Source organism: Mixophyes fleayi, chromosome 11 (assembly GCF_038048845.1).
Source record: "Mixophyes fleayi isolate aMixFle1 chromosome 11, aMixFle1.hap1, whole genome shotgun sequence".
In the NCBI taxonomy this organism is placed as follows: Eukaryota; Metazoa; Chordata; class Amphibia; order Anura; family Limnodynastidae; genus Mixophyes; species Mixophyes fleayi.
The window spans coordinates 87,286,020-87,298,009 of NC_134412.1; the positions used below are offsets into that span (position 1 = coordinate 87,286,020).

The 11,990-nt window shown below is 38.0% G+C and overlaps 1 protein-coding gene across 5 annotated transcripts in view; it reads left to right on the forward strand.

Moving 5' to 3' along the window:
• The window catches only part of CAMTA1 (calmodulin binding transcription activator 1), a 1,141,371-nt gene extending 1,129,381 nt beyond the window's left edge, over nucleotides 1-11,990 (forward strand). For all 5 annotated transcript variants that reach the window (XM_075190128.1, XM_075190126.1, XM_075190127.1 and 2 more), the window contains one exon: nucleotides 7,887-11,990. In XM_075190128.1, coding sequence (XP_075046229.1) covers nucleotides 7,887-7,919 — 33 coding nt within the window. In that variant the 3' untranslated portion in view covers nucleotides 7,920-11,990. The remainder of the gene's footprint in view (nucleotides 1-7,886) is intronic.

Genomic DNA, 11,990 nt, shown 5'->3' on the forward strand with positions numbered 1-11,990 from the left:
CTTTTATACCTACAGGCTGCAGCGATACATTTCTTGGGCAATTCTTTTGATTCTCCTCCTACCTTATGGAAAGGCAAGTCAGAGGCTTGGTTGCATAGGGAGAGGAATCGGTAGCAGAAAGAAAGTAATTATAGCACTGTATAGGTCATTGGTACGGCCTCGTCTAGAATACTGTGTTCAGTTCTGCGTATGTGCAATATGAGGTCACATCAGAACGCAGAAAAAAATACATATTTTATAAAATATTTATTAAAACAAATTAACAGCTCTTAATACTATCATTATTTTAAAAAAATTGTAAAAAAAATATATATACTTTTTTTTAACAATAAATACATAAATCAGATTGTTCTTAATGCATACTGTACATATATTGTATAGTCTGTCTTTCTTGCATACAGTTGTCCTGTGCCATCTAGTGGCACATATAGGTGTAGTTTTTAAATCAAAGGCTATGCCATTATAGTAATCACTATCAGTCGGCACTGACACCTGCCCTGTAGCTGGGCCAAATGATACGGCTAAAAATCACATACTGAAGAGAAACCCAGGACTTGAATCGGCTGAATCTATGTTGGCACGCCCTTACTGAACATGGCTTTCCCACTCGTTGCGACCTTCTGAAAAGGAAGAGTGGAGGTGTTGCCCATAGCAACCAATCAGATTCTAGCTTTCATTTATCTACTACATTCTATAAGGTGATATCTAGAATCTGATTGGCTACTATGGGCAACATCTCCACTTTTTCCTTGTTTTTTTAAAATGTTTGATAAATCTGCCCCTAATAGTGTTAATCAGTTTATATGTCTGACACTGGGCGGTGTAACCCAGCAGCCCAATAAGCCCCATCACACACCCTCAGCTGGGCCTGCAGAACCCCTTTTCCCTTAAGCTACAGTCACAGGAAAGTTGCCACAAAAGGCCGCTTGTGTAATATTTTTATTCTAATTAAACATAAATAAGAAGATGGACGTCCTCGTCAGCGGGTGACATTTCCAGTGAAAATATAAGCAGTCTACCTTGTTCCAGTCATGTGTTCTGGAGAATTAATAGGCTGGGTTGAGTTACTTAACCTAAGCCTGTAGTGTAGGCACACCGACGTTGGCACCATAAGCCACACCCTCTTCTGTTGGTTCTGTCACGGAGCAGATTGTAGTGACCTCTCCCCAATCAGACACATTTATGTTCTTCATATAAAAGCAGGTTGTTCCATTTTGTCGTTCTAATAAAATGTTTTATCATATGTACTTCAGCCTCTGGCAGCCGCAGGCACAGGCCCACGGATTACTACATCTGCTCCTGGTGATAGGTCCCAATCCTGGAATTTAAATCACACCCTACTGTGCATTTACTAACATTGCCTTTAGGTGCAAATTTTGCAGTAAACCAATCAGACACTTGCTGTCATTGTGTAACTTGCACTAGACAGATAAAAGTTCATTGCTGATTGGTCGCTGTACATGTTGCACCTAAATGCAATTTTAGTAACTCAGTCCCTCTGACAGCATTTATGTAGATGTTTAATGCTGATTTCCTATGCTAGCGTCATCACTGCACGTGTTGTTTTACTGGAAATAGAATGAATGTTATAAAAAGCATGAATGTTTTTCAATGTTGAACAGTTATGATGCAAACATGCTATGTCCACTTATGTATTGTGACTAGGGTCAGAATACATATTGTATTCATTCTTTAAAACTGGTTGCAAATGGACATGCGAGATATGAAGTGGGTGTGGCCAGAACATACTGCAGCCAATCACAGCTGTACAATGTTAAAGCGGAACTCCCATTTAAAAACTTATGTTCTCCCCCCTATAATCTTTATTATAGAATTAACTGTGTCTCCAAATTGAATCATCTGCCCTATTCAGGGCTGGCTGCTGTGTAGCATGGGAAACAGGAAGCAGGATTTCTGGCCCTCTGCCTCACAACCATTGGACAGATCTGGACACAGACGTCTCCAAGGTGCTGTACTGTGGGCTTTGGTAATGCACACCATAATTCTGCACTATACAGCAGCATGCTACCACATGAAGCACAGGCAGCTGGGTAGCACCGTTTGGCCAGAGCCGTCCAATGATTGTTAAGCAGTAACCAGAAATCCCGCCCACTCCTTTTTCACATAGAAGCCAGAGCTGAAAGGGTAGATGGGTACGTTTGAGGGTTAATATTATAATAATAAACAGCAAATTGTATGGAAGAGGCAGAAAATTAACTTTCCATGGTAGTTCCCCTGCAACATCAGCACAGAGTGTTTCAGCCCCACCAATCCCTGCTTGCCCATTTATAAGCAAGTTTGAAGTGGGAGGGGCTAAGTGAACATGTAGCCAATCAGATCATCTGAATAGCACAGTATAGGATATGAGGTCCTCTCCAGCTGATACAGGGAGAATGTGGGAGTCAGACGCATCTCTATATGAGATGAAGGTTTTATTCCACAGAAGAGCTGCTTGGCGATGATTATTGCTCTTAAAACAATTATTTACAATACTGTATATAAATGAATGCCAAAACTGTCTTATGAAAGCTGCTAAGACCATAGTGTATGAACGGGGGACCTCAATGGCAATCCCAGTGGTACAATAAGGTGCTGGAGAAAGACAGACACCATTTATTTATTTATTTATTTTAATAGAAAACTGATTTGAATGGAAGTGGTAAAGCATCAATTGTTGCCCAAAACCATCTTGTCCTATGAATTACAGAAGAGATGTCCACTGAAGGGGTTACCGTGATGTGATAGAGGCAGCAATATGCGGTTCATCTTTGTTTTATTTAAGTATGGAGGATGTTTGTGTATTGTGCATTGCGGGGTTTCTTAGCCTGTGGTATAGGGATACGCCGACACTTTCCACCAGTTCTATTATGCTGTCATTCTCAGTTTCATCCATTAGGATACATAACCTCCCAACTGTCCCGATTTAGGTTGGACAGTGCCTATTTTTGGGGTCCTTCCGTTGTCCCAATTGGGACAGTTTTGTCCCGCTTGGGCCGAATGTCGGATGTTAAATCCACTCACTGTATATCAGAGCAGCGGTGAATGCGTGCCGGAGGCCCCGGGCACTGGTGCACGCAGCAATTAAAGGGTATTTTGTGGGTAGGGGAAGAGAATAAGGGGCGGCCTAGCGCCATCAGAGTGCTAGACAATGCCATGGGCGGTGTAGCCACGTCCGATTTCATTGACTGTCCCGCTTTGAAGTTCTCCAGTGTTGGAAGGTATGGATATATTAACTATATAATAACGTTAAAGTTAAAGCTATAAGGGATTTCTTGCTTGAAACATTTATGCACATAAGGAAGTAATAGGGATATGTTAGGGGGAACCTGACGATCATGAGGTGCGAGATACAAAAGCTGGAGAAACCCCGGTGTACACTGATGAATCTGCACGGAACTGACGGGTGCGCGTTTGCCTAATGTTTGCCAGACAAGAGTAGCTGTGCCATCTGTCTATGGTAATATCCGGAGCCTCGGGCCACGCAGCCGGATCACTTTCAGCACCACTGGGGTCTAGTAACGATGTCGGAATATGAGGCCAACAGAGGTCGTCTTTCGACTGCAACAAACTCAAAAATAATCCGATTCATTTCAATTGGACTATTGTCAGGCTTGTTATCAATGCAATATCTGGACAACGGTTTGATATCTGTGGCTTTACACACAATTGCCATCTATTATGTTTACCTGACCTGTCTGTCTGCTGCTATGTACTCAAGAAACAAGCCACACTCACCCCTGTGATATTACCGATTATAGACAGGTTCTATCCAGAATGAGTAACAGAATCAGTTCAGAGAAAAAAAAGTTTCAGTTTGAGGTCCACATCATGTAGTTATCTTGGCATTGTATTTGCAGGTTACATGCAGCTACTAAATCAATCTCTGTAACTCGATTAACCAGTAATTGACAACTGATTGTACATCTTGTCCATGTGCATGTACTAGCATCATATGTATGTGCCCGTGTTTTGTGAGAGGCTGCAGAGATTAATCTGCGCACAAACAAGTTGGGATTTTTGTGGGTTTGGAGACTGGTATAAACTTCAATTCTCAGAATAAAGACATATGTTTGACATGTAGTTGTAAACACTAGAAAATAACATATATAAAATATATAAACCTGACAAGCACATAAATGATACACAGCCCCGCTCTCCCCTTATTCCCCCAAATTATTCAATAGGGGGATGGAACAAGCAATTAAAGGTTTTCAGCTGGGCACTCAGTGTATCTGCAGAGCAGATTTGTGTCGTGTCCCAGGGCCAATAAACAACTCTGCCTGATGATGTACATACGTGGCTGAAAATCACAGAAGGAAACCAGAAAAAAAAAGAAGCAGCAATAGGCATTTATAAAAGTTTTTACAAACTACTTTTGGTGCTCCATAGAGTGTAGAGCGGGACACATTAGGGTACAGCTTGTGTGCGCATATTTGTAGAAATGTACCCCACAGTATTTAGTAAAAGTTAAAACAAAGACGCAGCAATATATTTAAATCATTTCAAGGTAAAGAACCCATTTACCTGCTTGTTTCACTCTCATATTTTAATTAAACAACTTGAGAAAGTGAAGGGGAGAAAAGAAAGGCTGTGTGTCGTAGTTGTATTAAGTTGCAGGCTGATATGTAGGAGCCAATAAAATAATCTGGAGGTGAAAACTTAATTTAAAAGTCAACTCCGCCCAAAGCTAGTAATTTAGGTTTTGGTTGGAGTTTAACGAGTGACTTAATATATATATAAAAAAATGTACTGTTCTTTGAATCTGCCTGGGTCCAATCATGGCTTTAAGGGTCCAACACCGCTCTCCTCTGTCTGCGTACAGTCCAGTGTTGTCAATCAATATCCACTTGGACTGTTTCTAACCAATGGAGCAGTAAGTAGGGAGAGCCATGTGGAGTGAGCCAGTTGCGTCCATCGAGAATCTAGACGCATTCACTGGAAACATTTTTTATTTTTTTTGCATTAAAATATTGAATTACAAACCACCATCAGGAAATTAAAAAACTTTATTTTCAACACCTCTTGAATAGATGGTGCCTTTACGAAACCGGCATGGTGTGCCCAGATTGAGATACGATTTGGTTAGATCAATGCATTGCCTAATTTGTTGCCATTCTTTAGTTGGGGACATTGAGTGTAAGTTACAATATCAGTGCCTGTACTGTAATTGTACAATGACAACATTTGTTTTGATAGTGGAAAAACACATTTGCTATTAACCTTGTTATAATACAGCCAATAAAATAATCCTTCTGTCAAATGAAAGTAACAAAAAATATATTTAAAATAAAACAAAACACCCACAAAATCCTAAAATATAGGCACAATTGATGCAGAAAGCACCTATCAGCTTCAAAATTCACAATCGGCCAATTAGAAACGGCTGGCTTGGCTGGTCCAAACTCTTTAGTGGCAAGCGGGTGCAACACTATGCAAACAGGCCCCAAGGCTCTTCCTTTTACCCCCCCCCCCCTGTATTTCACCTTCTACCCATCTCCCCATACCTCCACAAGCACAAGTGTATATATAGATAGTACATTTACATATATCCGGGAATACAGCAAAAAAGTTGCCTAAAACCTGCCATTTACATTATCAATTTCTGTCCATGAATATGTGATACATTTGCTTTGGATAATTCTACCTGATCCATAGCTGCCAACATTCCCAAATAGAAATTCTGGACAAAATAGACCACACCCTCCTCTCTACCACAACTGTGCATATTGAGGGCGAACCAACACCTTTTCTCCCCCTTTGAATTCCGGGAATCTGGACTGTTGGCAGATCTGCGAATGATATTCGCTATCTGAGTGGGACGCGGTATTTCTGCGCTTAAAGCTTTATGATGTTAATATACTTTATTAATTTCTGGTCATCGCAATTGTTTACAATTGCAGCAGTAGTAAAAATAAAGGAAATATAATTACAGTACACTGGCTCCCCATCCCCTATAGAATCATCTTCAAACTCCTGACCACCACATACAAGGCAGTCTCCCAGTCTACTGCCACCTACATCTCCAACCTCCTCTCCATTCACACTCCTGCCCGCTCCCTGCGCTCGGCCAATGACCGTCGTCTCTCCTCCACTCTAATCACCTCTTCCCATTCCAGAATCCAAGACTTCTCCCGAGCAGCCCCCCTTCACTGGAATGACCTCCCTCGCTCCGTCCGTCTCTCTCCCACTCTAAGCTCCTTCAAACGGGTACTAAAAACCCACCTGTTCCTCAAAGCCTACCATCCTTCCTCCTAACCCGCTCTCCCCTCCCTCCTCCCGTCCCCTCTCCTCTCCTTTACATCATCTGGCCCCCTTTGTACCTGAGTCTTGTTCACCCTCCCTTAGGATGTAAGCTCATTTGAGCAGGGCCCTCTTCCCTCTTGTGTCCTTACCTACTCTTCTGCTCCGTCTTTTCTGCATCAGCCTGCTTGGAGCTTCCGAAGTTTTGGTATTTTTGTTTACTGCTCAGTAATATTTTACCCTGTACTGTCTATTGTTTGTGCATTGTACGGCGCTGCGGAACTCTTGTGGCGCCTAACAAATAAAGGATAATAATAATAATAATAATACAGTAGTTCTAGCAGTATGGTTATCAAAGAAAAATTGACAAAAATATTGTGCGCTTCGGGGAACTGAGAGCACACCTGAATCATGTACAGACTTTACAAAATTACTCTCAAATTACACATGGCATGAACACAAACAATGTTTTTTTAGTCTGAATGGTCTATGCTCTCTGTAGACCGTACATTATTTAGGGCTCATTTGCCAAAAGTGCACATGCAGAATTTGCACCAAACCATAGCAACCAACCAAAAACTTTCTTTCATTGTTTAACTTGCACTAGACCGATGAAAGCTGTTAGCTGATTGGTCGCTATGGTCCAGTACACATTTTGTATCTAAACACAATGTTAATTAAATTAACCTTATTGCCATTAAAGCATTTAATCAATGATTGTCAACCATGAACAGAAAATTTATCTGGAACATTTGCAAATACAGCTGTAGTAGTTTTCAAACCATGACAGAACTTAAGATATTTTAACATTTTATATAATTAGCTGTAGTTGCTAAATACAAAGAGCACATGATATTTATTCTGAATAATTCCATGTGATTTATTTTTCCATTAGTCTTATATGCAGTCCGGTGTGCGCAGGAAATATTGCTTAGCTATGAAACAAGACATGTTAAATTCTGACAAGTGCCTGAATCTTCCCCAGTTACATCTCTCAATATCATTAGCAGCAGTGTCATGATTTTCCACTGACAATGAGGCAAAAAAATAAATATCTAATTTGAACATGATCCTGTCAATCAACCTATATCGTGGGGGACAGAGCTGGTGACGCAGACTGTCAACATTCGGGGATTTTTCTGGTATGACAAGCTGAGAGATTCTGAATAGAAATTGCACCTTACTTGATTGACGGAGAGAATCCGATCGGACAAAGCGTCAGCTTCTGACAACCCATCAGTATGTAGTTAGTAGTTAAAAATTGTCCAGGCAGACACAGCTGAAGAATTATACATTACAGGGGTCTAGAGAAAGGATGATCTCCTGCACATTGGACCCCCATGTTTCTATGATTTGGGGGGAAGGGAGTTAAGGGATAAATATTACCTAATGTCTGAATTCCGCCTTTTATATTAGCTCTACCCAAAGTTTTTATATTTTGTACGATACACTGGTAACATCCGCCATTGAAGATATGGTGACATGCTCTACTTTGATCCACGATTTGCTATTCCGCTAGGCAGGCACTTATGCATGAGAATGACTTTATTTTATTGCCGCAGTAAATCCATGTAACTTATATATATTTCTATATGTGTTTTCCCAAAGCTGTATCACTATAGAATTTTGTTCTTTTTATTTTTCAGAGTGAAAGAATTGAAAAAGGCCAAGGAACTTGAAAAATTAAAACAGCATCCCTTAGCAATGTGACAGCGCTTTTCGGACTGTTTTCATTTTCTGTTTTTAGCAGAGACATGCAACAACAACAACAACAACAACAAAAAAATATATAAAATAATAAAATAACACTGCAGTTTTCAAGAGAACACCTGCAGGATTTTAACAGTAATCTTTTTGGTCATTGCATTTGCACTTTCATGGACAAATTTTGCTTTGTTCAACAAGACATCTTGGATTTTAATCTTCTGTTGAATCATGGGAAACAAAAAAAAAAAAAAAAACAAGACAAAAAAAACAAACAAAACACAAAATGGCGCCAGGAGATGATTGAGAGCCGCTCCGATCTTTGTGGTGGGAGCAGCATGATTCACATAGGGCTGAATTTCAAACAACGTGTGGAACTGTACAAATATTATACCAAAAATTATTGAGGAAAGGTGGAAATGTACAAGCAAAGTCTGAATGCAAACCCCAGAGCCATCGATCACTCACAAGGGGCTAAGCCCATGGAAATCCTTGAACGAATGAAGAGTTTGGACCATATTTTAGCTTGACGGACTTGTGTTCTTATATTGTCCTTATCTGAGCTGCTTCTTGTACAGATCCCCAGCTCTGGAGTATGTCTCCTGCATTACACCATATAACATATGCAATGTATATCCATACAAAAAAAACAAACAAGAATAGTTGCATTAGAGCTTTAGAGCATTACTGAACACACAAGTCGGCAAAGAATGCAGACTCCACGTGTATCTGCCTTTTTGTGTGGTCTAGGAGTTAGTCTGACCGTACATATCAAACGTTCTACTCGTCATTCTTCTTTTTTTATTTTCCAAAATGCTTTCTTGTTTAAGAAAAGCTCTTTCACCCATATATATGTATATAGACATATCTATGCATTGTGCACATTATATTTTCCGTGAGAGGGATTTAATCCGTGGTGTATTCGCGGCTTGCACAGAGGTTCAAAAAAAAAATGTTGACGCCAACATTTTGAGGTTGTTGCGAAGTAGGATTTGGTTTAAAATTCTATATTCTATTATTCTATATCCATCTCACAAAAATGATTGTGCACTGTATACTTTCCTACTATCCCATATATATATATATATATATATATATATATATATATATATATATATATTAAATATTCACATAACACAGGCAGAACCAACCTCTGTGTCCACTGCCTGCTCCGCTGGGTGAACAGATTATCCTGTAGATTTATCTGGAGAACAGGACAGTCCGTAGTGGACAACGTACGCCCTCATTTCTAACAGTGTTTTGTAATCTTCATTTTTAGAAGGTGAAGACGCCATAGAATGCTGGAACTGTTTCCTCACTATGACATTACCAGTATGTTATGCACAAATAATTATAATTATAAGATATACAAGTTAGTAGGCAGGATGACTATTGTATGTTCTAAAAAAATAATGTATTTTTTTTCACGAATTTAAATATTCATATACGTAAAGGTTTTTAGCTATAGAGTCTATAACCGTAGCTGAAAAATATACAAAAAAGGGATTAAAAAAAGCAAACAAACCTTGCGTCTATCGATCGCTTTTAAACATATACTGCCCAAAAGGGTTGCATTTCCATTGCCTGAACATTTTGCCACCTAAGAATCAATGTGGTGCTGCGTGCTGGCCAGTTAGTGTATTTGGTCTAGTCATATAAAACTTGAGAAAGATCTGTATATAGACGGCGGGATAGGAAATGAGAAATAATATTTGAAAGAGATTATTGCTTGAGTTGAATTAAATGACTTATATGGATATGGGTCAATAACTTGGCTGGAGATCACTAATATTTGTATAGTTTGCTGGGATGAATTAGAAAAAGTGTGGATGTGTTATCTGTATATATTGTAAATATTAAAAAAAAAAATAAGATATGTGCATGAAACAAAAGAAAAGCAAAGCATTAGTGGCTATGGTCTATAAAATGAATCAAACATTTTATTTCACTATAAGAGTACTTTATTTTAAATGTTCTTTACAAGAACATTTTGCTAAAGCATGACTAAATTGCAAAAAAAGAGCTACTGTATTTAGACTTAGAAAAAAAAAAGCAAAGTAACATTACTAAACGGATATGTTTACATCTAATTTTTGTCTACCAAAACATTATTTCATCTTATTAATTTATTTATTTTTAAATGTTTTTATTTATTTTATTTTATTTTTTTATTTTGCCAATGGTGCCAAGTAATGTGAATGCTATATCGCTTAAGAAAAATTAAGTTACATTTGCAAAGCAGATGCTCATTAAAACAAAAAGTATATACGCTTAACACCATACACTCACGCCAATTAAAAATATGTAGACTTAAATTCAATAAAAAGGATTAAAAAAAAATAATAATAAATAAAAAAAATGTTTAAAAAAATAAAATAAAATAGTAAGAAAGTAGGAAATATGTTTCACATTTTCATATCTCCCTGCTGGAAGTCAGAAAATAAATAATTGCACACAAACAGAAGTGTATAAAAATAAATAAAAAAATAAAAAAATGATGCAAACTGGTCTTGTAGGGGACTCATGGTATATATAATTATTTCCACACAGAAACAAGCCAAAGTGATCAGATTGTGAGGTATTTGAAAGACAGAACAAAATACAATATAAGTGTGCTTCGGTATTAAACTTTCGGCATTCATTGCCAATACTTGTCTAAACTTTTAGAATGCAATCTGATACATATTTGATTGTAAGGGGAGACAGTACAGAGTGTACTAGCCTTTTTTCCCCTACTAAAACAGTTTCTACTGTATAATTTTTTTTTATACTGAGAATTAAAATGTAAAGATTACACAATGTGCATATGTAAGAAACTTTTAACCAGGTTGTACGAAATGAAGGTTTGAAGATGAAGCTCAAAAAATTGATGAGGTCAGTACTCTTGTTGCGTTTTTTTAAAAAACCGTCCATTTCCTTTCACGCGAGATGTACAGATAGGAACAAGCTAACACTGATGTATATGTTACATACTTCTCCTGAGATCACGCACAATTCACCATTATGAATAGTCTGTACATTAAAAAATAAAAATAAAAAAATAGTTATATACTGCTCTTTTTTGACGGGACATTGAGTGTTCCAAGAAGAATGTATTTTATTATGTATTCATGAGGAACGGGAATTAAAAACATATCAAAAACGCCTTTTTGGAATAACAACACTGCTCTTATGTATTAGTATTAGCATTAGCGGAACTTTTAGAATTTTGTTATCTGGAATTGTATATTAATATTTCCACTTTTCATGAAGAATGTAACTTTTTTCTCACCCTTGGCAAGAGTACTGGTCTCAGTCGCAATGTTGTATTCTCTGTATATTTGTACTAAAACAAAAAACAAAAAAGGTCAGTGGTGTTCAGTGTGTCGATAACGTTATCAGATTCAGTAACATGCAGGACCTTTCCAAGTTACTGTACCAAGACGAATGCAGTCGCGAGGGCCTGTTCTAGCGCATCAGATGCATTGAGCTTTTCAGATTTAAAAATGGGGTGTCTGGTAAAGCAAACGTTTTGCAATAGACCTTTCCTTGGCTGTGAAAATGTTGGATCTTGAATGTAAGATGCATACAAACAGTTAACTTGTACGGGACACATGACATTTCCCAAGTGCCAGGAGTCTGTCATAATTTGTAACTGTTCAACTTCTGCTGTCTCTCAGTCTTTTCTTTTAAGCTTCTAGTGTGAACATTAAAACAACAAAAAAAACCATCTGTACTGTGTGAGAGAAATAGAAAATATAACGTGAAATCCCTACATGGTTGCACGCTTACGGCAGTTCCACACAGTAGTTGGTGCCAACGGGGGGGGTCCCCAAGGCTTGCATGTAAAGCTAATATAGATGTCTTTTTTTGTAAGTTTTATTTTTGTAATTGTGCATGTAAGAAAAACATCACTGAAATCAATGGATCTGTTGAAGAAATCAGCTGCTGGAACCATGCAAAATGTTTTGAATTGCCCTAAAAAAAAAAAAAAACTATGGAAAATGTTTTCTGAATGCTTTCTATTCTTTCTGCTGTAAATTAAAAACAAATTAAATTTCCCCATA